General features: G+C 43.6%; 1 protein-coding gene across 1 annotated transcript in view; it reads left to right on the forward strand.

Moving 5' to 3' along the window:
* SACM1L (SAC1 like phosphatidylinositide phosphatase) overlaps window positions 1–26,318 on the forward strand; it is a 146,382-nt gene that overhangs the window by 24,936 nt on the left and 95,128 nt on the right. Inside the window, exons 4-5 of the mRNA XM_069958554.1 lie at window positions 21,192–21,319; window positions 25,158–25,307. Of these exons, the coding sequence (XP_069814655.1) occupies window positions 21,192–21,319; window positions 25,158–25,307 (278 nt within the window). The remainder of the gene's footprint in view (window positions 1–21,191; window positions 21,320–25,157; window positions 25,308–26,318) is intronic.

Below are 26,318 nucleotides of genomic sequence, written 5' to 3' on the forward strand. Positions count from 1 at the left end.
AGGACAAGAACATAAGAGAGCATAAATCACATTCCGTGTACGGCAGTTAATATACTCTCGTAAGATTATATTCTGTCCATCCACCGGGTTGGTAAATTCCCCTGCTGTGATCATAAAAGGGCAGATATTACAGCCACCACAGGGATAGCTGCCAACAGTGCGTAGGCCCCTCCCCACTGTGGTATGAGGTCTTACAAAATGACTTTTGGTAAGTAGGTCTTTGAGGTTCCTCGCCCTCCTAGCCGTAATCGAGGGTGTAGATGTGATGTGAGATATCAATCTTGGATCTGTAGAGAGGATGTTCCAATTTTTCTGTAACAGACCATAGATGTCCTGCCATTGATTGTTAAAGGGTGTAATAAGTCTCACCTTATTTTCCACTGGGCGGGTTTTAGGGATGAATATTTGTTCCCTCTCTGTATGTCTTGCTCTGCGATAAGCTCGAGAGATTACTCCCCGTGGGTAACCTCTATTTGTAAAACGAAGCGTCAAATCCTTGGCATTCCTGTCAAAATCTGTGTTGAGGGAACAATTCCTCCGTACTCGTAGAAATTGTCCTACGGGAATTCCATCTCGTAAGTGGCGTGGGTGGAAGCTTTGATACTGTAATAGGCTATTGGTAGCCGTTTCCTTATGCGTAGTGGTTATTTGGTGACGCCGCGGCCATCTTGGAGGCACAGGTCGAGATCTATACTTAGTAAGAGGCATGGTCACTCATTTGCGGACATGGTAACTAATTTTCATTAATTATAAGTGCTATATGTATGTCTAACAAGTCTCTGTATCCTTACCCTTGAGAAAGTCTCGAGACGGAACGCGTGGGGTTTCTCGGACCCTGACATGGACTCCCCCTCTGGTGATACCTGATCTTATTTATTACTAGACTCCTACATCTTCTGCTATTTTTCTTTTTCTTTTGTTACCACTGGTTGTTTTGTGTCCATAGAGTTCAGTTATTCACACAGATATCATTGCTCATACCTTTATACACTTACATCATTTTCTGCTGTGAGTCAGTACTATTAGCCATAGAGGGGTTATAGTGTTTATACATGTCGGCTTGTCCTGGCTCCATGTCTATTTAACATGGGCCTCTGTATGTTGTGGTTTTAATTGCTTTTATTTTGTATGTTTTGCACTTTATAGTTCTTGTGTACTAATAAAATTTGCCATACTTTTTCACTTTTACATGCAGCTTATTCTACTTTGTTTTGGGGAAGTGCCACCCTCGCATGTGTGACATGGCTTTTTCTTTGTTTGTTGACTCTGCATAGAGCTGGGCAGTACATATGAGGAATATTGCTGCTGAGCACAGAAACCAGACGGTGCCTTCAGAATTGGACCACACCACTGGGATCCCCGCACTGGGGCTGACAAGGTAGTGAAGAAAGAAAATTTCCCTTTTGCACTGCACCGCTACAGCCTTGTATTGGCAGAGGGCGATGTCAGGGAGTCGGGAGCCTGAGAAGCAAGTGTGAGCGTGGCCAGGTAAATTATTAGTTCAGCAGCAGTGGGTTAACATTCTCACAGCAGAAAGAAAAATCCGTTGTGATTTTTTAAAGCCATAGAATAATACATGAAAGAGTATCGCTGCGCTACAGAACTCGCAGCGTGAAATCCGCTGCAACATGGTATGTGATAAACGGGCCTTAGGGTAGAGCATAAAAAGAGGACTCTGGTGGGGGATGAAGCCTGACCGCACACACAGCATGACTTAGGACTCATACCGCACTTCTCTGGCACTGTTGCCCTTTTATTACCTTGCACTAGGCCTCTCCCCCACTCCAGGATTATCCTACTGTATATAGGAATCTCACATCCTGGGTTGGACGCCTCTCCTGACCTAAAGTAAGAGTCTGGGGGCCGTCTCAGCCTAGTGTATATCTCTGTACTTTTGGATTTTTGTAACCGGTGTTGTCTTTGTGTTTTACCCCTCCCTTACCTTATCTCCGCCTCCAAGGAGATCTCCCCTCTATTCTTTCTCCACTTTCAACTCCGACCCCCCCCCCCCCCCTCGCTGCCCTATATGCCCTACCCACACACCTCTCCTCTCTCCCTAACCCCGATACTCAGGCCACGTAGCTTGATTCTTTGCTTCCAATGGCTGCACTTACAACTATTTCCTTTAATGTGAAACGCTTGAACAGCCCAAATAAGAGACACCACATTATCTCACTCCTCAGGAAAGCCAAGGCATCCATAGCTTTCCTTCAGGAAACGCATTTTAGAGAAAACAAACTGCCCAGTAAATATTTTTCGCAATGGCGGCACTCCTGTCTCCCCTCGTCTGCCTCCAAAGGTGTCACCATTGCTATACATAGGTCTCTCCCACTTCAGATTTTACAGCAACATAGTGACGCAGGGGGCAGGGTTCTTTTTTCTGCGGGTGTCTATTGCCTCTCAACCGTACACTTTGGCCAACCTGTATGTGCCCAATGTGGGCCAAGTCCCTTGGCTTCTTAATGTTTTAGACGAGCTTAGGTTATTTGCTGTGGGTCCTGTCATACTAGCTGGAGACTTGAACCTCACCTTGAATCCCCTACTCGACGCTTCCCCCAAATTGTCGGCAGTCCCAGTAAAATCGCTGAGCAAATAATAAATTGCAGGAGCTGAACCTAGTAGATACCTGGAGGTCACTCAATCCATCCTCTCTAGATTGCTCCTTTTTCTCTTCTCCTTCTCCTCTTATCAACGTCTCGACTATATCTTCGCTCACAACTCTCTTCTTTCTTCAGTGGTGGGGGCGGATATAGGACAGATCACTATTTCGGACCACGCCCCAGTGCAAGTCAGGTTCGCACTATCTCACTTACCTGTTAGGGAATGGCGGTGGCGTATGAACGAAGCCTTGCTTGATAACCAAGCGATAAGGCAAGATGTAAAAAAACAGCTTATGGAATTCTTTACTCTTAACGTGTCTCCCTCCATGCTCATGCCCGTTGTATGGGAGTCTCACAAAGCATTTATTAGAGGTCTGTTCATCTCAGCAGGGTCGCGCCAAAAAAAGGCCCAGCAAAAGGAAATTGACTCCTTACTCGCTCAAATTGCCTCCTTGGAAAAGATGCACAAGATGTCCTGCTTATTAGCACAACGGGATCTCAGGGAACGGTTAAAAAACGTCCTATATGCCCGCCCTGCTAAATCATTCCTCCATTTTAAACAAACATTATACGCCCATGGCAATAAAGCCATTAAAAAAGCTAGGGATAAAAAGCAAATACAAGCTGTTAAGGACGCATTGGACTGCACCCACACACCACTCGCGAGAGCAAGTGTCGGCGGAGTGGTCTTATTGGCTCCTTGTTATTGTGTTACTGTTTGAATAACCTCGAGAGTTGTGTCCTGCGAGGGGAGTTTACATTGTCACATCTGTCTGTTAATCTCCATGTTTAAAAATCAATAAAACACATAATTGATAATAAAGTGCTATGTCCAGGAGGGTGAGGTGGAGGGGACTTTTTGCATGTGGGACATGACTCCTTTGTATAACAGTGGTCTGAACAAGGTCTAATGGTTGGCAATTCATCTGTATTATTGGTGTAATGTTATATGAATTGTTTAGTACCACATTTATTTTTATGCACTTAGCACTTGAAGTCATATTACCTTTTACATGCAGTCACACAGAAGCAGACATAGGGCTTAGAGCACATTCAGCTTCATGTATTTAAAAAACTGTTCATTTAAGCTTATACATGTATATTGCAAAAATTCTTATCATGGCCTAAGCTAACTAAAACTAAATGGTCAAAATATTTTATAGTTACGCTTTAAATAAATGATACATTCGCTTTAAAGAAGCAGTTCACCCCAAAAAATGGCGCTGGCATGTATACTCACGGAAGATCGATGTCCCGCGGCGTAGCTCCGTTCCCGTCCCGTGGTGCTGTTCAAATCCGGCCGCGCTCACTTCCGCCGGCGCTGTGACTCCTCTTCTCTCCCTTGTAAATTGAACGCCAAAAGTCACGCGCTTCCATAGAGAATGCTTGAAAGCGAGTGACTTCCGGCGTAAAATGATGGCTCAGAGAAGAGGACTCACAGGGCCGGCGGATATGAGCGTGCGGCGGATTTGAACGGCACCGCGGGATGGGAACAGAGCTACGCCGCGGGGCATCTATCATCTTCCGTGAGTATATGCGCCAGCGGCTACCGGGGGGGCAAAATTATTATATATATTTTTTTTTTGTGAACTGCTTCTTTAACAGCAAGACTCATGTACATAGTCTATACCAGTGCTTCTCAAACTGTGAGGTGCACCTAACTTGTGAGGCGTGGGTTCCTGTCTGTGTCAGACAGTGGCACACAGCAGGGAAGAGACCTGATTAAATTTACCCTGCTGCACACTCCTTCAGTGAGATGTACAATAAGCAGGCAGCGGCTGGGCCTGCTCATTCACGTCTCATTTCAGGGCCTTTAGAGATCGCATGACCTCCCTCACTGAAGGCCTGAAGCAGGGGGAGGGGCATGTGCCGGGCTCACCACCTCCAAATCAGTAGCAGCTGTCAGGACACAGAGGAAACCACAGCAGTGAGGAAATGAGTGGAAGTGGGGGCTGGGGGAGTGTGTTTGTGTGTGCGTTGTCTCAGGCCTTCAGCAGAGTGAGAGGGGGCTGTGGGAGTGTGTGTGGTGTCAGTCTGCCAGCAGAGGGGGGGGGGGGGGTAGCTGGGGGAGTGTGTGTGTGGTGTGTGAGGCTGCCAGCAGAGTGAGAGAGGGCTGGGGAAGTGTGTGGTGTCAGGCTGCCAGCAGAGAGGGGGGGGGGGGGGCTGGGGGAGTGTGTGCTTAGTTTTAGCACCAGTGGTGAGAATAATCCTATATAAGGCTCAAATAGTGCGGTCTATGCGCACCCAAACTGTCAAACATAAAAACCAATAAAGAATACGAATGCAAGACCAATGTATATACAAATATTTGTCTTTTATTAGAATATCAAAAAGATTCAATTAAAAATACATAACAGGGGGCTGGAGCTAATACAAATCCCCATTAAAACGGTGGATTGAGTAGGTTCCTGTACATAAAATGCTATATCACAAAATAAATAACAGTTAATGGAGAGCCTATATATACATATACTGGGCACTGAGCTGGTATTACATACAATAAATAAACCATACAGTGAGTACAAAGAAAAAAAACACCATCCAAAGATAATAAATGTTACCCATACATGTCCTTAGTATACGAGTCCACCTCACCATGGACACTAAGGACATGTATGGGTAACATTGTGCAATGATAAATTATAATAACATGGAAAGTATAGAAAGGTAGAGGGCAGGGTAAAGAAAATTTAAAGAAGAATTTGTTTTATTTAAATTTCTTTAAATGTTTCCCCAGCTGCAGGCTGCCACATATACTTACCAATGATGATCGGTGTCCCGTGATCGGTGTCCCGCTTTTCTGACCCTCTACTTTCTATAGGTCTATTAAGGCCAGAAGTCAGGGGCTCCAATGCATCCCTATGAGAGCACTCATAGAAATGCATTTGATACCCTCACTTCTGGCCTCCAGAGCTGAAGCTGTAGAGCTTACGTGGGCACCAGTGGGATTCTAGCAGGGCTGCAGAACTGGTACGAAGTCTCATCACGGGACATTGATCATGGTAAGTATATGTGGCAGCCGGGGGAACAAAAAAAAAATGCTTCTTTAAGAGAAACCATTTAGCCCTCCCAACCAATAGTGTCCCACATAGTAGCCAGCCCTCCCAATATTGTATACAGAGAAAAAGCAACTGTTAAAAAAAAAACAACACACTCAAATACACAAATTATCAATAGAAAAATAACACCTTTTATTAATGTGAGCCCAAAAGACGTCAAGATATATTTAAAATGGGGCAATCTGTATCCCCAAAAGTATGCCCCCACAATCCTTGGGGTGACACATAAACACTAAGCTGGGCTGAGATATGCCCACTACACACTGTCCAAAAAAGACAACAACACAGTAACAGAATAAGGAAAATGGTGAATAAAACTATATCCCTAAACCCAAAAGAAGGATAATAAGTAGCAGATGATCATGTCGTAATATCACGTATACCCCACTCGTTCTGTTATGTCTCCATAACTTCCTCAGGAGTCAGTATGAAAGTATCAAGATACTGGTCACTTTTATATCTATATATAATTGATTAATGGTGTATACCTATATAATTCATGTGATGTCTGATTCATATGCAAGCGCGATCAAATCCAACCGCTTACTCAATACATTGCGGCAGGAATCATACAATGTTTAAGTGTAAATTATAATAAAATTATCCAAAATAGAATCGTCGGCAATACTTGTCAAAGGCTCACATAACAACGTTGTAACTATCTACTGTAGCAACCACTCAATAAAGCCGCAATCATGTGATTAGTTATATAATAGAGACTCTACAAATGGAATAGGAGCGGACAGCTAGACCCATCCAAATAATATATCTCCTACAAAAAAGGACACTAATGTAATCAATATCAGTAATCTTTATTAATGACTTCAACAAAATACATGATTAACAGTATTAAAAGCCAGTAGCCATGTATATGTGACCAATCGACACACAGGGTAAATAAAATAGTGTTTGCACAAGAACATGTAGAAACTATTGCACAGCAGTCTGTAAAAAAAATCACAGTTCACTGCACAATCCTCTATGTATATTAAATTTCACAAAGCCACTTGGCCAAAGGAGACAAAATAGACAAAAGGAGACAAAATCACATACAGGTCGTAATAACTGTGGTCTGAGGTGTTTTTACGCTCACCACCATCCATGCAAATAATGTTTGTTGTGCTTATCATCTAAATATAAATTGTACCATCACAACATACAACACGTATATTTGTATATCATAGCTATGAAAGAAGATGGTGCAATGAGACATATATATTAGAGATAACTACTACAGTGGCTATGTGTTATTGTAGGTATTCTACAACCATGAATATCATTAATTTTGTATAGCTAAGATCGTCAGTCATAAGTTGTATAATGAATAGCCACTTCTTGGCCAACAGTGCCCTAACAAAATGCTATTTACATATTGTGCAAAGAAACTACAAAACTGCATCTTCTTAACAGAAATTGTCCCAATAGTGTCCCACATAGTAGCCAGCCCTCCCTATACTGTCCCATATAGTAGCCAGCCCCCACAAAAGTTCCCCATATACTTGTCAGTTACTGCCCCATTAGTGCCCCCACTGGGAGACTGGTCTGGACTTCCTTTCCTGGCATCCACACTGTGGCTCCCCCATGGGCCAGAGTTTGACATGCCTGATATAGATAGAAAGATGGAAAATTAGTAAAAAGAACCAATCAGCGCCTAATGGTCCTTTAACACGGAACGATTATCGTTCGTTTTTGCACAATAACGATTGCATTTGAGCGATAATCGTTCCTTATAAACGCTGCGAAAGATCAAGCGACGAGCAAGAAATCATTCATTTTGATCTTTCAACATGTTCTCAAATCATCGTTGATCGTTCGCAAAAAATTTGCAGATCGTTCAGTGTAAACAGTCTTTCAGTGATTTCCCCTATGCGGGAGATGGGCTTAAGCGATCGCAAAACGATTATTCCGTACGATGTATCGTTCCGTCTAAACACTGATCGTTCTAAAAAAAAAAAACATTGTTCATTCAAAATCGTTAATTTTGCGATCGGGCGAATTATCGCTCCGTGTAAAAGTACCATTATAGATGTTGTAACGAGTTCCCCTACCATGTCTGGGGTTCCTTCTTTAGCAACTTCTGCAAAGTCCAGCAAAAAGGGCTTCTCCACCCTGTTGGGCACCCCCACAGAGCGTGCTGACAGGCAGAGAGCCGTGACTAGTTATGGTCTGGACACCGCCCAGATGACTAGTTTCCGCCTCCCTGTGCTTTGCACATCACATTAAATGCATTTTGCTGGGATATGAAGTTACTGAAGAAGGAAGCCCAGACATGACAGGGTGCTTCTTACAACATCTATTCGGTTCTGCTAAAAACTTTATCAGAACAATTGTGCTGATTGGTTCCCTTTAAATATGTTTAACATAAAAACATTATTTAAAAAAATTTCATCTTCTGATTACATATTCCCTTCATGTAAATTCATAGTGGATATTGTAAACAATAAGCCTCGATAGACATGCAGTATTGTGGTCCTATTTTTGGTCAGTATTTTTATTAAAACTAGAAGTGGAACCAAGTTACTAATGGAAAGATTATTCTGTGACCCACTCCTGGTTTTGGTAAAAATACCAAACTTAAAAATGAGTTTATAAAGCTTACTAAAATACTGTATATGAACCCAGCTTAAGGCCAGGTTCAGACTATGTAACTGTGCAGCTGTATTTGCGGCTGTAATTGTGCGGCGGTATTTTTGGTGGTTCATGCATACGCTGGAAAGTATAGGATATACGGCTGCACAGTGCACACTATGTATGAATCTACGGCCCGATCGTAAACGGACCCGTAAAATATTAACAAGACCATTGTTTGCGGCTGAACATGCGGCCGTGGCTTGACAGGCGGTCCGTACAGAGTACTTCAAAAATAGCCGGCAATGATGCCGAATGCCGATGCCTCTAATAGTTAATATATTAAATTAATAAAACACATTTTCTTTGTAATAAAGTCCCTTTCGTTGGTCAATAATTTAATTCTAACGAATCCATCATTTTGCAATTAAATATACTGTTAAAATAAATAGATATATAAATAAATGTATATTTATATATATATATATTTATTTTTTGACAGTATATTTAATTGCACAATGATGGATTCGTTAGAATTAAATTATTGAACAACGAAACTGAATTTATTTCATCGAAAATGTGTTTTATTAATTAAATATTAATTAGTACAGGAAGCTCCATAAGCCGTTAATTCATATTGCTGGCAAAAGAGCATTCTGTATTAATCATCACTTTACTTTAATGAAAACATCAAATGTTTCTTCTAATTATGTTATCACAATAGCATTATTAGAAGAAACATTTAGAATTATATGTGCGCTCAGCTGATTGGCTGATCGGCTCAGCGCACATATAATGAGCCGGTCCGCAGTACAGTGACTTCATTGTGCTGCGGACCAGCGAAGAGGACACATCGGGTTGAGTATAGAGCTCTCCCCACCCCCTCCCCAGCACTGCTCCCCTCCCAGCAAGGAAGGGGGGTCAGTTAACCCCTTCCTTGCTGGGATGGGTGCAGTCTGACATCAGTCTGGCCCCCAAGGGGTTAAGGGGGATGCAATACATCCTCCCTTAACCCCTTGGGGGCCAGACTGTAAGCAGCGATCTGTAAAGATGCTGCATACTGTAAGGTGCACAACACCGCTCACAATGATGGGTGTTGTGCTCCTGTTTGTGTGTTTTTTGTGTGTTTCTCCCTTTTTGTTTTTCAGATATCGGTATCCTGGGGATTACGTCGGATTCCGTGGACTACGTCGATGACCAGCGGTTTTTTATTTTACTTTTTTAATAAAATGGTCAATGAGGGGTGTGGGGGTGTTTTTATTTGAATAAAAAATTTTTTGAACTTGTGTCTTGTCTTTATTTCTTTACTTTATAGACTTAGTAGTGGAAGCCGTCTAATAGACGGAATCCATTACTAAGTTGGGGCCTAGTGTTAGCCGGTATAAAATGGCTAACACTAACCCCCTATTACCCCAGTACCCAATGCCACCAGGGGTACTGGGAAGAGCCGGGTGCCAGTGGTCCCGGAGCGTCAAAATTGGCGCTCCTGGACCGGGTGGCAGCAGGCTGGTAAGATTTAGGCTGGGGAGGGCCTAAACCAATGGCTCTTCCCACCCTGGTGTTACCAGGCTGCTATCGTTTGGTTTTTAACCCGGCTGGTTATAAAAATAGGGGGGACCCTATGCGTTTTTTTTTTAAATAAATAAATAATTTTAAAAAAACCACATAGGGTCCCCCCTATTTTTATAACCAGCCGGGTTAAAAACCAAACGACAGCAGCCTGGTAACACCAGGGTGGGAAGAGCCATTGGTTTAGGCCCTCCCCAGCCTAAATCTTACCAGCCTGCTGCCGCCCGGTCCAGGAGCGCCAATTTTGATGCTCCGGGACCACTGGCACCCGGCTCTTCCCAGTACCCCTGGTGGCATTGTGTACTGGGGTAATAATAGGGGGTTAGTGTTAGCCATTTTATACCGGCTAACACTAGGCCCCAACTTAGTAATGGATTCCGTCTATTAGACGGCTTCCACTACTAAGTCTATAAAGTAAAGAAATAAAGACAAGACACAAGTTAAATTTTTTTTTTATTCAAATAAAAACACCCCCACAACCCTCATTGACCATTTTATAAAAAAAAAAAAAAAAAAAACAAAGCTGGTCATCGATGTAGTCCACGGAATCCCCAGGATACCGATATCTGAAAAACAAAAGGGAGAAACACAAAAAACGCACAAACAGGTGCACAACACCCATCATTGTGAGCAGTGTTGTGCACCTTTACAGTATGCAGCATCTTTACAGATCGCTGCTTACAGTCTGGCCCCCAAGGGGTTAAGGGAGGATGTACTGCATCCCCCTTAACCCCTTGGGGGCCAGACTGATGTCAGACTGCACCCATCCCAGCAAGGAAGGGGTTAAGTGACCCCCCTTCCTTGCTGGGAGGGGTGCAGTGCTGGGGAGGGGGTGGGGAGAGCTGTATACTCACCCTGATGTGTCCTCTTCGCTGGTCCGCAGCACAATGAAGTCACTGCGGACCCGCTAATTATATGTGCGCTGAGCCGAACAGCCAATCAGCTGAGCGCACATATAATTCTAAATGTTTCTTCTAATAATGCTATTGTGATAACATAATTAGAAGAAACATTTGATGTTTTCATTAAAGTAAAGTGATGATTAGTACAGAAAGCTCTTTTGCCGGCAATATGAGTTAACGGCTTATGGAGCTTCCTGTACTAATTAATATTGAATTAATAAAACACATTTTCGATTAAATAAATTCAGTTTCGTTGTTCAATAATTTAATTCTAACGAATCTATCATTTTGCAATTAAATATACTGTCAAAAAATAAATATATATATATATATATAAATATACATTTATTTATATATCTATTTATTTTAACAGTATATTTAATTGCAAAATGATGGATTCGTTTAAATTTAATTATTGAACAACGAAAGGCACTTTATTACAACGAAAATGTGTTTTATCATTTTAATAGATTAACCATGAGAGACATCGGCATTAGTGCAGAGGATCGCAAACCCCGGTAATAGCAATTCATGTAAACTGTTTCCCTGCTTTCCCAGATGCATCCAGGGGTGTTTGCATCACTTTCTTAAGATTTTGTTATTTTTAGTTGAACCAGATTTCCAAGTAAATGACCGTATGTTTTGAGCCGCATGTCTATTTTTTCCCACGGCCGTAGTTTCATCCGCACATTTACAGCCGCATAAAAAATACAGCCGCACAGTTACATAGTGTGAACCTAGCCTAAAGCTGCAAGAATCTGCATAAGGGTGGGTTCACATATAACGTAACCGAAGCGGATTTCACGCTGCGGATATCTTCACTGTCACTTCAATGAGATTCCATACTTGACGCAGGATTTTCATCCCGCTGCGAGAATGTAAAAGTCAGCCCCCTTAACCCCCCCCGCAGCCCGGTACAGACTTTACCAGGTCCGCTCTCCAGCTTGCTTCGGGGGCTCCTGGCGCTCAGCCAATTAGTGAGCTGTGGTTGTAAAACTCTTGCCATCATTATAGTATAGAGTGGGCTCAGGACTCTATACTCTATACATGCAACTTCTCAGCTGCTATCAGAGTTGGCACAGAGTGATACTCTGTGTTGACTATTTAACGATGTAGCTGCCATTATGAAAACTGACAGTGGCATTTAAATGGCCTGTACATACCTTATTGGTGGCACAGTGGTCCAGATTGGCTCCCCACTGCGAGATCTCAAGCACTGATTTGCTGAGCGGGACGTCCACACACCGGGTTCCTCTGAAGCAAGCCGGAGCGCGGAGCAGGTAATGTACGGTATGTACCGGCCGGAGGGGAGTTAAGTGGGCTCACCCTTACATACATCCCGCTGCGAGTATGTCTTTTCATTGAAAATGACAGGCAAGGGATTTTACCATAACACATGCTACCATTTGGGGAAGTTTTATCTTCATGCCATCCTCCCTGTGGTAAAACTGACATATTTTCTATGTTTTATTTGGGGTCTAGACAAACCAGATCAGCAGTGGCTCCTGCAGAGATTCCTCGCAAAGCCATATTAATTACTGGTGGGCATAGACTGACCAGATGTAGAGGGATTTGGCAACTTGAGCGATCTACCCAGGTCAACCTTACAGTACCACTCTGTGCACTAAAATAGGTGGGCTTCTAGTATAAGTGTAAACGTAAAAACAAAAGTGTTGGTAATAGTAAAAATCCCCCTCCCCTAATAAAAGTCTCAATCACCCCCCTTTTCCCAGGTTATTAATAAAAGTAAATAAATAAATAAACAAACATGTTTGCTATCGCCGCGTGCGTAATCGCCTGAACTATTAATCACATTCCTGATCTCGCACGGTAAACGGTGTCAGCGCAAAAAAATCCCAAAGTGCAAAATTGTGCATTTTTGGTCGCATCAAATCCAGAAAAATTGTAATAAAAAGCGATCAAAAAGTCGTATATGCGCAATCAAGGTACCGATAGAAAGAACATATCATGGCGCAAAAAATGACACCTCGCACAGCCCCATAGACCAAAGGATAAAAGCGCTATTAGCATGGGAATGGAGCGATTTTAAGTGACGTATATTTGTTGACAATGGTTTGAATTTTTTACAGGCCATCAGATACAATATAAGTTATACATGTTATATATCGTTGTAATCGTAACGACTTGAGGAACATGCATAACAAGTCAGTTTTACCCCAGGGCGAATGGCGTAAAAACACATTTTCCCCAAATAAACAAAATGCGTTGTTTTTTTTTTCAATTTCACCACACTTTGAATTTTTTTCTGGTTTCGCTATGTACTTTGCAATGACAGGCTGAATTTTTGCATAAAGTACAATTAGTGACGCCAAAAATAAGGGCTCATGCGGGTTTCTAGGTGGAAAAAATGCAAGTGCTATGGCCTTTTAAGCACAAGGAGGAAAAAACGAAAACGCAAAAATCTAAATTGGCTCTGTCCTTAAGGGGTTAAAAAATGTTTTTTATGACAATAACTGCATCACCTGCCAAACAGACCCCAGGACAGATCTTGGATTAAAAGCAGCTTTCCAAAGGTACTAGCGGTTTGGGGGGTCAGATTGTGGGTACAAAGTCACTTTAAGGCAGCTCACTTTTTTAAATCGCAGATTTGATTTTCAAGAATAAATTATTTACACACACACCCCTATATACTGTGGCAGTTCTCCTCCATGTACACTGTGCTGACCCTGGTGCTGTATACATGGAGAACTGTACATACACTTGAGTGAGTGTGTGTGTGTGTGTGTGTGTGTGTGTATAAGAAAGAGAGAGAGAGAGTACACTGCTGTTCTATACACTGGCTTTGCCAAGATGTAATGTGTAGTGTGCGTTCCACTGTGGGGGGAGACATTGCTTTATTAGCTGTTATGCACAGTGTATTCTAGGCATGTATTGCCGTGCTTACACCAGCCGGGTGCAAGGAGCATGCATTAGTCTCTTTTTTGACAACTTTGTTTTTTAATTTTTTTCTTCCCCTTATGAACCCCATAAGCATTGTTTCAGGGTGAAACACTTTTGGAGAATGACAAGGACCTAGGTCACACTGTCACAAGCAACTTTTGATTTTTTATTTTTTTATTTTACATCTGTTTGCCTTGTGTAACAATAGGGACCTAGCAACCTAGGTAAGAGGGACAAATAGGGACCTAGGGTAAGAGGGACAAAAACCTGTCAATTTTTTGTAAGTGGAACACATTAGTAAATCAGCCCCATTTTCTCTAAACATAGACATGTAGAAGATTGTCGGCATAAAATTATCTTAGGTAGGGCTGGGCGATATGGCCAAAAAAATTAAATCTCGATTTCTACAAAATGATGGACAATTCTCGATTTTAAATCTCTATTTTTTTTTTCTTTTTTTTTTTTTTGCCTAATGAACAGAACATTTTTCTCCTTGCGGCATCAGATACTATTTTAATTATGGTTGAGGCAACGACTGTATTGTTCCCAGTTTAACAGAGCTCTCTGTATGCCCCCATGTAATATACAAGCCCCCTCTGCGTCCCCGTATAGGAGATCTTCTTTGTGCCTTCATCTAGGTAGGGTGTAGTATTGGAGATATAGTGGATAAGGGGTGTTTTAGTAGTAGTAGTAGTAGTAGTAGTTCAGGAACAGATGAGGAGCAGGGGCATATCCAGGAGTCATGGGGTGTGGAGTGGACAACTGAAGTAGGGGCACTGGGGGGGATGCGCAATTAGAACTGGGGCAGGAGGACACATACCCAGTGTACCCTCCTCCCACTCCCCCCGGGCACATACTTCCTCCTTCTCTCACCCCAGGCAACCTCCCAGCCGCACGCGGAGGTCCCTGTTCTCTGGAGGAGGAGGCCGTCGCAGGGACAGCTGAGTTTGGGTGACTGGGGCAGGGATGGTAGTGTCGCTGTGGGTGCTGGAGCTGCACAGGAGCCCCGATCCTGATGTACAGCTCCAGCACCCGCAGCGACGCTACCATCTCTGCCCTAGTCACCCAAACTTAGCTGTCCCTGCGGAGGCGGCGGCCTCCTCTTCCAGAGACCAGGAACCCCTGTGAGTAGTGGAGATCATGTACTATGGGGGCAGGGACAAAGGACTCCGCTGGGCGCTTTCCTCCCCAGGCTCTGCCTCAGCATTTGAAGATTTTTGTGAAAATGTAATGTACAATTTTCTCAAAAATAGATTCTAAAAGTCTGGGCGAATTAATCAAATTAATTTGATTAATCGCCCAGCCCAAATCTTAGGATAGATATGTGTTTATCCCAGGCATGTTTAAACTCAGTTATTGTAAATTTGCCTACCACATCTTCTACTCTTTCAATAAACTAATAATGTCTTATGTTTCTGACCTTTCCCCCCCAACTAACCTCTTACTGTGTCCTCCTTTTTTTTTTTTTACATTAAAAATCTTCCATCTTGAACCTTATTTAGTCCTTATTTAGTCCTTTTATATGAAAAGATTTTGATCATCGTCACCTTTTCCCTTCTTTCCTCCAGACTATACAGATTCAAATCCTTAACCCTTTCCCGCAGAAGAATGTAAATGTATGTCTTGCTCCGGGGAAGGGGGGTGTTCAAAGAGGGGTCGTGCCATGACCCCCGCTCTGAACTGCTGCAGCTATTGGGGGCACAGTCTGATCGCTACACCCACTAATTAGACATTTAAATGGCTGTAAATAGCCATCCCTGGTACCTCATGTTTTTTTGCTCAAAAAGTTAGATAGTGGACTATTGCCTTGCTGCACTGGAGTTCTTGGATCTAATCTCATCAAAATGGGGCTGGCATTTTTGTCGCTTTAAAATGTGTAGAGAAACCATTAGCATTTAGACGTCTGGATTTTGGTTGCTGGAGACTCCACCATTTTATACCAGGTGATATCTGCAACCACTGCAGTGTATGTCATTTACTTATATTATCAAATAAACCATTTTCCTCCAGTTTTGGCTTTTCTAACTGTTGTAGGACTCCAAACCTTACCACATGTTAGGAGTTGTAGTCCTGGATTACACTCTAAAGTAGCCATCCTACATGTGGGCGGGGCTTAAATGAGCCAGGATTCTGTTTACCTCAATAAATAGAAAAAAAGGTAAGTGACATGAGGTGTAGAAAGTAGCCTTTCTCCTCTATATTAGGGCTGCTCACCCTGAGTAAAAGTAGCGAAATTTCAAGCGGAACCCGCTGCTTGAAATTCAACCTGTCACATTGATTCAATGCGATGCCTCTGCTCTCCGCCCAAAGAATTGAAATTTCGCCACTTTTACTCGGTGTGAATGGTCCCTTACACTGCCCTGCCATTGTACATTTTTATCCTTTATCTGTATAGCTCCAAATTATACTGCAGCACTGTTGAGATTGTAGTTCCTCCAGTAGAGTAATTTGGTGGAGGGCAGAGGGGGCGGCTGCTCCAGGGCCCACACAGGCAGGGGGCCCACTGAAGATTTCGCCAGTTAAAGAGAACCTATCACCTAAAACTCACTGTCCCTATTATCAAAGGTAATCTCTCCCTAAGTCTATCTATGAAGATACAGTCTGTCTTTGCAGTCTGTATCTTATTCTTTACCTAATCCTCTTCTTCGGTGCAGTAATGCCGGGCGCCACCATCTTGATTACGTCACGCTGGAACGCACCGCTGGAACGCAAGTGACGTCATCAAGATGACGGCGGCCGGCATTACTGCACCGGAATAAAGGAGTAGGTAAAGTATAAGATACAGACTGCAAATGCATTCTGTATCTTATACTTTACCTGCTCCTTTGTTCCGGTGCAGTAATGGTGGCCGCCACCATCTTGATGACGTCACGTGCGTTCCAGCGGGGGAGTCCGCTGTCACTTACCGATCGGGGTCCGATCGTTAAAATGGACCGCCAGAGGTCTCTCACCTGCCTCCGTGTGGTCCGATCGGCGCTCTGGTCACTGAGCCTGCACAGGCAGGCTCAATCAGCAGAGCGCCGATAACACTGATCAATGCTATGCCTATGGCATAGCAATGATCAGTGTAAAAATCTAAGTTATGTATGTATAAGTCCCCCAAAGGGGACTTAAAAGTACAAGTGCCATGAAAAACTTTTCCCCAGTAATTGAAGCACATTACAAAGTTATATAACTCTGTAATGTGCTTCAATCATCTATCTGCCTCCCTTCTCTGTCTTTTCCCCCCTCCACCCCCCACCAGAGAAGTGTCCTTACTCACACAGACCTAATTACTGTCGTCACCGTCACCAAGCTCTTCTCTCAGCTTCTTCTCCTGTTACAGCAGCCCCCCCCCCCCCCCCCTGCCTTGTCAGGTGACTCCCATTGGCTGAACAACTGCAAGCCATCACTTGGACTGGGGAGGGGGGGGGCTGCTGTAACAGGACCTAGAGCAGCCCTCCTGCTGATGACTCATCCTCACAAGAAGGAGCTGCCTGGTGACGGTGACGACAGTAATCAGGTCTGTGTGAATTAGGACACTTCCTGGTGGAGGGGGGAAAAGACAGGGAAGGGAGGCAGATAGGTGATTGAAGCATATTACAGAGTTATATAACTTGTGGCACTTGTCCTTTAAAATGTGTAAAAAAAAAAAAAAGAAAGTTAAAGATGACTAACACACTACCGCCAAAACCCCTCCCCTAATAAAAGCTTAAATCACCCCCCTTTCCCATTACATAAATCTAAAAATAAATAAACATATAATATACCGTAGTGTGCGTAATTGTCCAATCTATTAAAATTTAACAAGCGTCATTGCAAACGGCGTAGACTAAAAGAGGGAAAAAAGTGTGCGGATTACCGGTTACATTATATATTCAAAAAATTTATAAAAAGTGATCAAAACGTCCGATCTTCACAAATATGGTATTAATAAAAACTAGAGATCATGGCGGAAAAAAATGACACCCCATACAGCCCCGTTGGTGAAAAAATAAAACTGTTATAAGCGTCACAATAGGGCCAATTTATTAATATTTATTTGCCAAAAAAAAGGATTTCATTAAAAAAAAATATATAACATTAGAGAATCTGTGTAACCTGCATAAGTTGTGTTTGGACTGACTTATAGAATAATGGTATCATGTCGCTTTTACCATATAGTCAGGGCTCCAGACTAAAAAATTTACCTAGGAGCCATTGGCTCCTAACCTGAAAAATTTAGGCGCCAAATAGAATATTTGGTCGCCAACATTTGAAACCATGTAAAATTAATGTTATGGTAAATGGGACTTACTGTGTGCAGAGGCCGCGGCAGCAGCCTCCTCCTCCTTTACTGTGTGCAGAGGCCGCGGCAGCCTCCTCCTCCCTTACTGTGTGCAGAGGCCGCAGCAGCCTCCTCCTCCTCCTCCTTTAGATTCTCTCTTTTCTTAGTTTGAAAACGTTCAACATGGAAACTTGCAACTTGACAACCATATCCAGTCTGACAACCATATCCAGTCTGACTCAGTACTTCAGCTTCACTTGGCTAGCCTATTAATGAGGCTTACTCTTCTGAACTTGAACTTAAAGGGAACCTGTCGACCCCCGTGCCGGAGTGACAGGCTCCCAACCCCCCGTTAGAGCCCCCTATACTCACCTCATCGCGCCGGGTCCCGCTTCTGAAGATGGTCGGGTCACGGAGATCTCAGCCGCTGCAGCCTGACGCGCACACTGAGAGATGAGTCCAACCCTCATAGAGAATGATGGAGCGCTGGACTCTCCCGTCATTCTCTATGAGCGTTGGACTCATCTCTCAGCGCACGCCGGGCTGCAGCGGCTGAGATCTCCGTGACCCGACCATCTTCAGAAGCGGGACCCGGCGCGATGAGGTGAGTATAGGGGGTTCTAACGGGGGGTTGGGAGCCTGTCACCCCGTCACCGGGGGTGACAGGTTCCCTTTAAAAGCTTGCAACAGTCTATACATACTGAGCTAGACTTCTGACTGCAGCCATAGTGACCCCCCATAAGATGTGTATATAGATAGATATATCTCTCACCTAGTGACTAATGCAAGTGACCCCCCTACAATACAGACACCTGAGGGGCCCTGATAATAATAATAGTGCATATATCTATCTCCCAGTGTCTGCAGCCAGTCTGCCCTACACTTATAGATGGCCCCCTCCCCTTATAGATGACCCCCTCTACCCCCATTATAGATGCCCCCTCCTCCCATTATAGATGCCCCCTCTTCTCCCCCCCATTATAGATGCCCCCTCTTCTCCCCCCCATTATAGATGCCCCCTCTTCTCCCCCCCCATTATAGATGCCCCCTCTTCTCCCCCCCCATTATAGATGCCCCCTCTTCTCCCCCCCATTATAGATGGCCCCCTGTCCTTATAGATGACCCCCTCTACCCCCATTATAGATGCCCCCTCCTCCCCCCATTATAGATACCCCCTCTTCTCCCCCCCTTATAGATGCCTCCTCTTCTCCCCCCCATTATAGATGCCCCCTCTTCTCCCCCCCATTATAGATGCCCCCTCTTCTCCCCCCCATTATAGATGCCCCCTCTTCTCCCCCCCCATTATAGATGCCCCCTCTTCTCCCCCCCATTATAGATGCCCCCTCTTCTCCCCCCATTATAGATGCCCCCTTTCCCCCCCATTATAGATGCCCCCTCTTCTCCCCCCCCTTCCCTTATAGATGCCCCCTCTTCTCCCCCCATTATAGATGCCCCCCCTTCTCTTCCCCCCCATTATAGATGCCCCCTTTCCCCCCCATTATAGATGCCCCCTCTTCTCCCCCCCTTCCCTTATAGATGCCCCCTCTTCTCCCCCCCTTCCCTTATAGATGCCCCCTCTTCTCCCCCCCATTATAGATGCCCCCTTCCCCCCCCATTATAGATGCCCCCTCCTCCCCCCCATTATAGATGCCCCCTCTCCCCCCATTATAGATGCCCCCCTTCTCTTCCCCCCATTATAGATGCCCCCCCCCTTCTCTTCCCCCCATTATAGATGCCCCCCTTCTCTTCCCCCCATTATAGATGGCACTCTCTTCTCCCCCCATTATAGATGCCCCCCCTTTCCTCTATGCTAAGCAATATTTAAAAAAAACAAACACACAAACTCACCTGACAACCCGCTCCCCCGGCGATCCTCTTCTTCTTCAGCCGCTGTTCCCGGCTGATGCGCGGCTGCCGAGGGTGTCCCGTCCTATCCCCGGCAGCGCGGCACATCAGTGAGCTCTCTGTACGCCGGGGCTGTGACTTCTGACACAGGAAGCGTCTCTGACGCGCGCTTCCTGTGCCGGAAGTCAGGGCCCCAGGCAGCTCACTGATGCGCCGCGCTGCCGGGGATAGGACGGGACACCCCCGGCAGCCGCGCATCAGCCGCGCATCTTAAAGAGACAGCGCGCTGCCGCCGGGGCCATTTGCAAAATGTCGGTCGCATTGGCGACCATTTTGGTCGCCATCTGGAGCCCTGCATATAGTGCACTACGTAGACACAGGAACCCCCCAAACGTTACCATATTGCATTCTTTTTTACGATTTCACCTTTTTATATCTTCATAAATAATATATTTGGGATTCCGTCATACATGTTATGGTAAAATGAAAGACGCCATTACAAAGGCCAACTATTCCTGTAACAAATAAGCCCTTACATGGCCTGTAGATAGAAAACTGAGAGTGCTGGAGCTCTTAGAAGGGGAGGAGGGAAAAACGAAAGTGCAAAGATCAAAATTTGCGCGGTCCACTGGGTCATTTTGGGCCTGGTCCTCAAAGGGTTAAAAAGTCACTGTCGGTAATTTTTTTTTTTTTTTTTCTTCAGAAATCAATAGTTCAGACGATTTTAAGAAACTTTGTAATTGGGTTTATTAGGCAAATATGCCATTATCTGCATTTAAAAAGCCTTTTTTCCCAGGTCCCCCCTCCACTCATTTCTGTCATCCACTGCTCAGAACCAGGAAATCTCGACTGTTTTTTTTTTTTTTTTATCAGTCGGATCCTGTTTGAGCTATGGAGAGGGGAGGGGGGAGGAGGAAGGAGCAAGATTAGCGGGTAGCTGAGAGCCAAGAACAAAGGATAACACAGCAGGGGAGCTATTCAGAGGACAGAGGTCAGTGGTGACTGCAGAGAAGAGAGCCTGTGATGTAAACGTAAATTGAATCTTTGCTGTCCTGTTTTGGTGCCTCTACTTTCTCTCTCCATAGGAGAACAATGAAGACAGGGGGAGAGCTTCAAACTGCTTTTTCATGATAAAAATTCATTTTTCGGCTAATAAACCCAATTACAAAGTTTCTATAAATCGCCTGTACTATTGATTTCTGCAAAAAAAAAAATTAACGACCGTGACACTTTAAGTGGTCATTAGTTCTATCTTAGGAACAGTCGTATTCATGATAAGCAGTCCTTACAGCTCAGACATGGATAAAAACTTGCCGTGTATTTGCATATTCTCTTGTGCTCCTCTGCACGTATTATATTGTTTTATTACTTACTGCGGTTAGTAATTATTATGTCTTCTAGACTATAAATAGCCAAAGTAGAGACTTTTCTGGCTGAATTATACATAGCTACTGCTGCTTTAAAAAAGTATTAGGTTTAATGATTTTCTTCAACTTCACAGGAATGTATCTAATTGTGATCACTCGTAAGAAGAAAGTGGGTGATCTTCTTAACCATTCCATTTGGAAGGCAACAGATTTTGATATAATCTCCTATAAGAAGACCATCTTACATTTAACTGATACTCAGGTGAGCGTTAACAGATTTACATAGTTAATACGGTTGAAAAAAAGACACATGTCCATCAAGTTCAACCAAGGAGGGGATGGATACAGGGAAGGGGGAGGGGTGATAGGTTCTATACATATGCATTTATATTATTTTGCTCTAAGAACTTGTCTAGGCTGATTTTGAAGCCCTCTGCTGTTTTTGCTGTGACCAGATCCTGGGGTAGACTGTTCCACAGATTCACAGTTCTCATGGTAAAGAAGGCTTGTCGCCTCCGGAGATTGAACCTTTTTTTTCTCCAGGCGGAGGCAGTGCCCTCTTGTCCTTTTGAGGGGGTTTTACCTGGAACATCTTTTCCCCATATTTCTTGTAGGGGCCATTTATATATTTAAATCATATCTAATCATATCTCTCTTAAACGTCTTTTCTCCAGACTAAACAAATGTAATTCTTTTAATCTCTCCTCATAACTAAGATGCTCCATTCCCCTTATTAGTTTAGTTGCCAGTCTTTGTACCCTCTCCAGCTCTAGAACATCCTTTTTATGAATTTGGTGCCAAAACTGGACAGCATACTCCAGATGAGGCCGCACCAAAGCTTTATAAAGCGGTAATATTATATCCCTTTCCCGACAGCCCATGCCTGTTTTAATGCATGACAATATCCTGCTGGCCTTAGAAGCAGATGACTGACATTGTGTGCTGTTCTGTAGTCTATTATCTACAAGTACACTCAGATCCTTCTCCATCAGCGACTCTCCCAGAGTAATTCCCTCCAGGACATATGATGCATGCGGATTATTAGTACCCAGGTGCATAACTTTACATTTATCCACATTGAACCTCATTTGCCAAGTGGACGCCCAAAAACTCAGTGTGTCTAAGTCATCCTGTAACATCTGCACATCCTCCATAGACTGTACTGTACTACAAAGCTTGGTGTCATCTGCAAAGATAGAAACATTGCTGTTAATTCCATTCTCAATATCATTAATAAACAAGTTAAACAGAAGAGGGCCCAGTACTGACCCTTGGGGTACACCACTTATTACCGGGGACCATTCAGAGTAGGAATCATTGACCACCACTCTCTGGGTACGATTTGTTTGTATGTTCAATAAAGCAATTATTTTAGGCAAGCATGGAAAAGTAGGGATGCTTTAAAAAATGTAATTCATAGTTTGTTTTTCTAAATTAACAAAACAGTGAATGAACAGAAAAAAATTACAGAAATTTAAGTGAAATCAATATTTTGTGACACCCCTTTCCTTTTAAAACAGCATAAATTCTTTTGGTACACTTGCACAGGGATTTGTGAGTACAGTATTAACTAGTTATACCATACTGATGATAGTGGTTATTTTCATATGTAGGTTGAAACACAGTCATTAAAGGGGTACTCCATCGTGGGGGCAGTTTTTCACTGGGACCGGGGAGGAGGTGGCCGAGGGAAAAGACATCCACTCACCTCCCCAGTTCCAGCGGCGGGTCACGCATCGCGGCGCTCCGGTTCCCGGCTGCTTCCGGTTGTCTGATGCGGGCCCGAGATGTAATGTCTCAGGTCTGCTCAGCCACTCAGTGAAGGAGGCGGGATCTAAGCAGACTTGAATCAGATCCCGCCTCCTTCACTGAGTGGCTGAGCGGACCTGAGACGTCATGTCTCGGGCCCGCGTCAGACACCCGGAAGCGGACGGGAACTGGGCATCAGAGCGCCGCGATGCATGACCCGCCGCTGGAACCGGGGAGGTGAGTGGACTTCTTTTTCCTTGGCCACCTCCTCCCCGGTCCCAGCGAAAAACTGCCCCCACGCTGGAGTACCCCTTTAAGAGAAACTGCTGTGTAGGGGGGCTTAAAACTCTGCTACAAAGGTGAAGTTGCAGAAGTTGGTTTCATGTCACAGGTCTTATACCAGGGCAAGACTAGCCATGACCAGCAACAAGATAATAGTAGGGGAATTTATAAAGGCTGACGTATCCATATGCCAATCTTAACCCCTTCATGACAGAGGACATTGGTGCCCAGATGTCCGGGTCAAATTAATGCGATGTTCCTCCCCACCTGCTAAGAGCCATATCGCTTTTATTTTTCCACCTACAGGACTGGTTAGGGTGTCCTTTTTTTGTCATTGAGGTGTAAACGTAGCTTTTGGATTGCTATTTTCTAATTTTTTCCTGATTTTATATAATTTTTTTTTTTTTTCTTTATGCTGTTCACCGTGCAGGAACAATGTTATATTTTGATACAGCTGACAATTCTGCATGCTACAATATGTAATATGTTTTTTTTTTTTTTTTTTTACATATCTTTATTTTTATAATGGACACTGAGGTATATTAAAATAGTATTGGGGGGTGGGGGGTGGGTTTATAAGGTGTGTTAGTGTGTTTTTTTTTTTTTTTTTTACACATATTTTAGTGTAAAATATGAAATCAGCAGCCCCTCACTGTCAGGAATATTGAGATATATATATATATATATATATATATATATATATATATATATATATATATATTATATAATTCCTGTTGCACGTGGGATCTGCAGCAGGAACGTGTATATATACGTATTATGTACGTGAAGGGGTTAAATAAAGTCCCGCCCTTCTTACCCATGTTATATTTATTGAAAGGTGTGTTCCTTACATTGAATCCAGCTTATTGTTTTGGGACAGCCTTAAAAAGCTATTCTGGCTCCTCACTCATTGAAAAGGGAGGGGTCATCCACTTTGCGTTATGCCACTCTGTCTGCACAATATGTTGCTGGTCTGCTCTAGGCCCGCTTTTTATAAATTCCCCATCAGGTTAGTTAGGCCCCGTGCACACAGAGCAAGAGAGGCGGAATCGTCCTCCGCAGAATGCCGCCAGCCTCCGTGCCATAATGACACGGAGGCTGGCAGCTTTCCGCGACGGACAATTCCTCCGCGGAATTCTGCCACTCTTGCTCTGTGTGCTCGGGGTTTTAAGCTGCATCGGCATGGTCTCTCCTAGACACAGATTTTAAAGCAGATTGCAGTTTCATCACGTGCTCTTTTTTAAAACTGTTTTGAAGAACAAAAAGTTAATAACTTTAAGGAATATTTATACTTAGTGGTAGGCCAAGGACACTTAGTAGAACATATCACAGACACATCATGCTTGTGTCCCTTCAAACTCAGATGATGTTCAGCATTGCCATCAGCTAAAAACTTGCAGAAACCAGGTACACCAATCTACTGTTTGGTGACATCCAGACCAGAAGTGGTCTGCATGGAAGAAATTCAGCCAAAAAAGTAAACTTTTGACATAGAAAGAAGGCCAACCAACTCCACAATGCAGAAAAAAGTAGAAACTAGGGTGCAGGAAAATGGCAGCAGGTTCTCTGGCCTGATAAGTTGAAATAATATTATTATTATTACTGTAACAGAAGACTTTTTGTTCACCAAAGGGCCTTAATGTAGTACAATAATGATGATCTGTTTGTGGGCAACAGTGAACCATTGTGGAGATTCCTTGCAAGTTTAGGGGCTGCATTTCACTAAATTGGGGATTTGGTCAATACTAAAGTAGTTATCCAGGATTAGAACAAGCACAGCTACCTTCATGCAAAAAAAGCACCACCTTTTATCCCCAGGTTTTGTGTGGCCTTGCATTTCAGCTCCAATAACTTGAATGGAACAGTGCCACCCAAACTGGAAACAAGAGTGGTGCTGTTTTTGGAAGAAGATGGCTGTGTTTTTTTAGGCCTCAATAACCAATTTAAAAGAAGTTTGGTCCTTTTTGCTTGCCATTTAATTAAAACATTTTTTTTGTCATTCCAGTTGTGCCTAGCATGTAAGTACTTTTATGCTACAGAAAAGCGTTAATATAATTTGTCTTTACCAGTTACAGGACAATAAAACGTTCCTTTCCATGATCAACCATGTACTCAGTGTTGATGGATTCTACTACTCGACCTCTTATGATCTTACCCATACTTTGCAAAGATTGTCCAACACAAGTCCTGAGTTTCAAGAAATGAGCTTACTGGAAAGGGTGAGAAAAATCTCATATAATTCCATTTATTTATTATTTTATAAAGTCTAAAATACATTTTCAGCATGAAGATGTATGTATAATAACAGCTGTGAGGTTATTAACTCCTTAAGGATACAGCCAATATTTGCCTTTAGTGCCCATTTTTCCTGCACTTTGACAGCACCCTACATAGAGAGGGACTCAATCCCTAGGGACAGGAAACCAGAAGGATAAAGGGCCTGCCCCAGTAGGTGAACCTGTGATGGTCTATAGTCTAGGTATGGTTCGGGACTCCCCTATTACCCTAGTTGGGCTTTGATACCTAGCGACCAAGATCTGAACCTTTTTCTTCTAGCCAGTCTGTTTGTTTGTGTTGGTCTTGGGCAGCCGTGTCTCCGGTGCTAGCGGGTTCCAGCAGTCCTGTCTCTCCAGCAATCTATGAAGAATATGATTATACAAGAAATTCAATAAACTTTAAGGGTCCTTTTACACACATAGATTTATCTGACAGATTATTGAAGCCAAAGCCAGGAGTTAATTTGAAAAGAGGAGAAATCTCAGTCTTTCATTTATGACCTGTTCTCTGTTTATAATCTGTTCCTGACTTTGGCTTCAATAATCTGTCAAATATATCACAGCTGGCATAGAAATAACATAATCTAGCATTGCTCACCTCTCCCCATACCTGTGATGCGCTGCTTGTCCGGCCCTGGGACCCTAGCCGGAAGGCATTCCCCCCCCCCCAATGATGTGATGATAATGACTCAAGGGGAAAATGCCCACCCTGGCTGATGAATTGCATGCTCAGCCAGTCAGTGACTGCAGCAGCGTCCTGCTCCAGTCACTGACTGGGTGTGCGGGCAGTCTATCAGCCGGGTTGTTACGTTGGCTCTGCTACCACAGCTCGGTGGGGGTTCCACAACAGCAATCCAGAAGAAGCACGGTAGGAGGTCAGTTGGGATAGTTTGTTCCATTCCCCCCTGCTCCTGCTGTTTTAAAAAAAATTCCTATGGCCACACTTCTCCTTTA

The sequence above is a fragment of the Dendropsophus ebraccatus genome, chromosome 2 (genome assembly GCF_027789765.1).
Source record: "Dendropsophus ebraccatus isolate aDenEbr1 chromosome 2, aDenEbr1.pat, whole genome shotgun sequence".
NCBI lineage: Eukaryota > Metazoa > Chordata > Amphibia > Anura > Hylidae > Dendropsophus > Dendropsophus ebraccatus.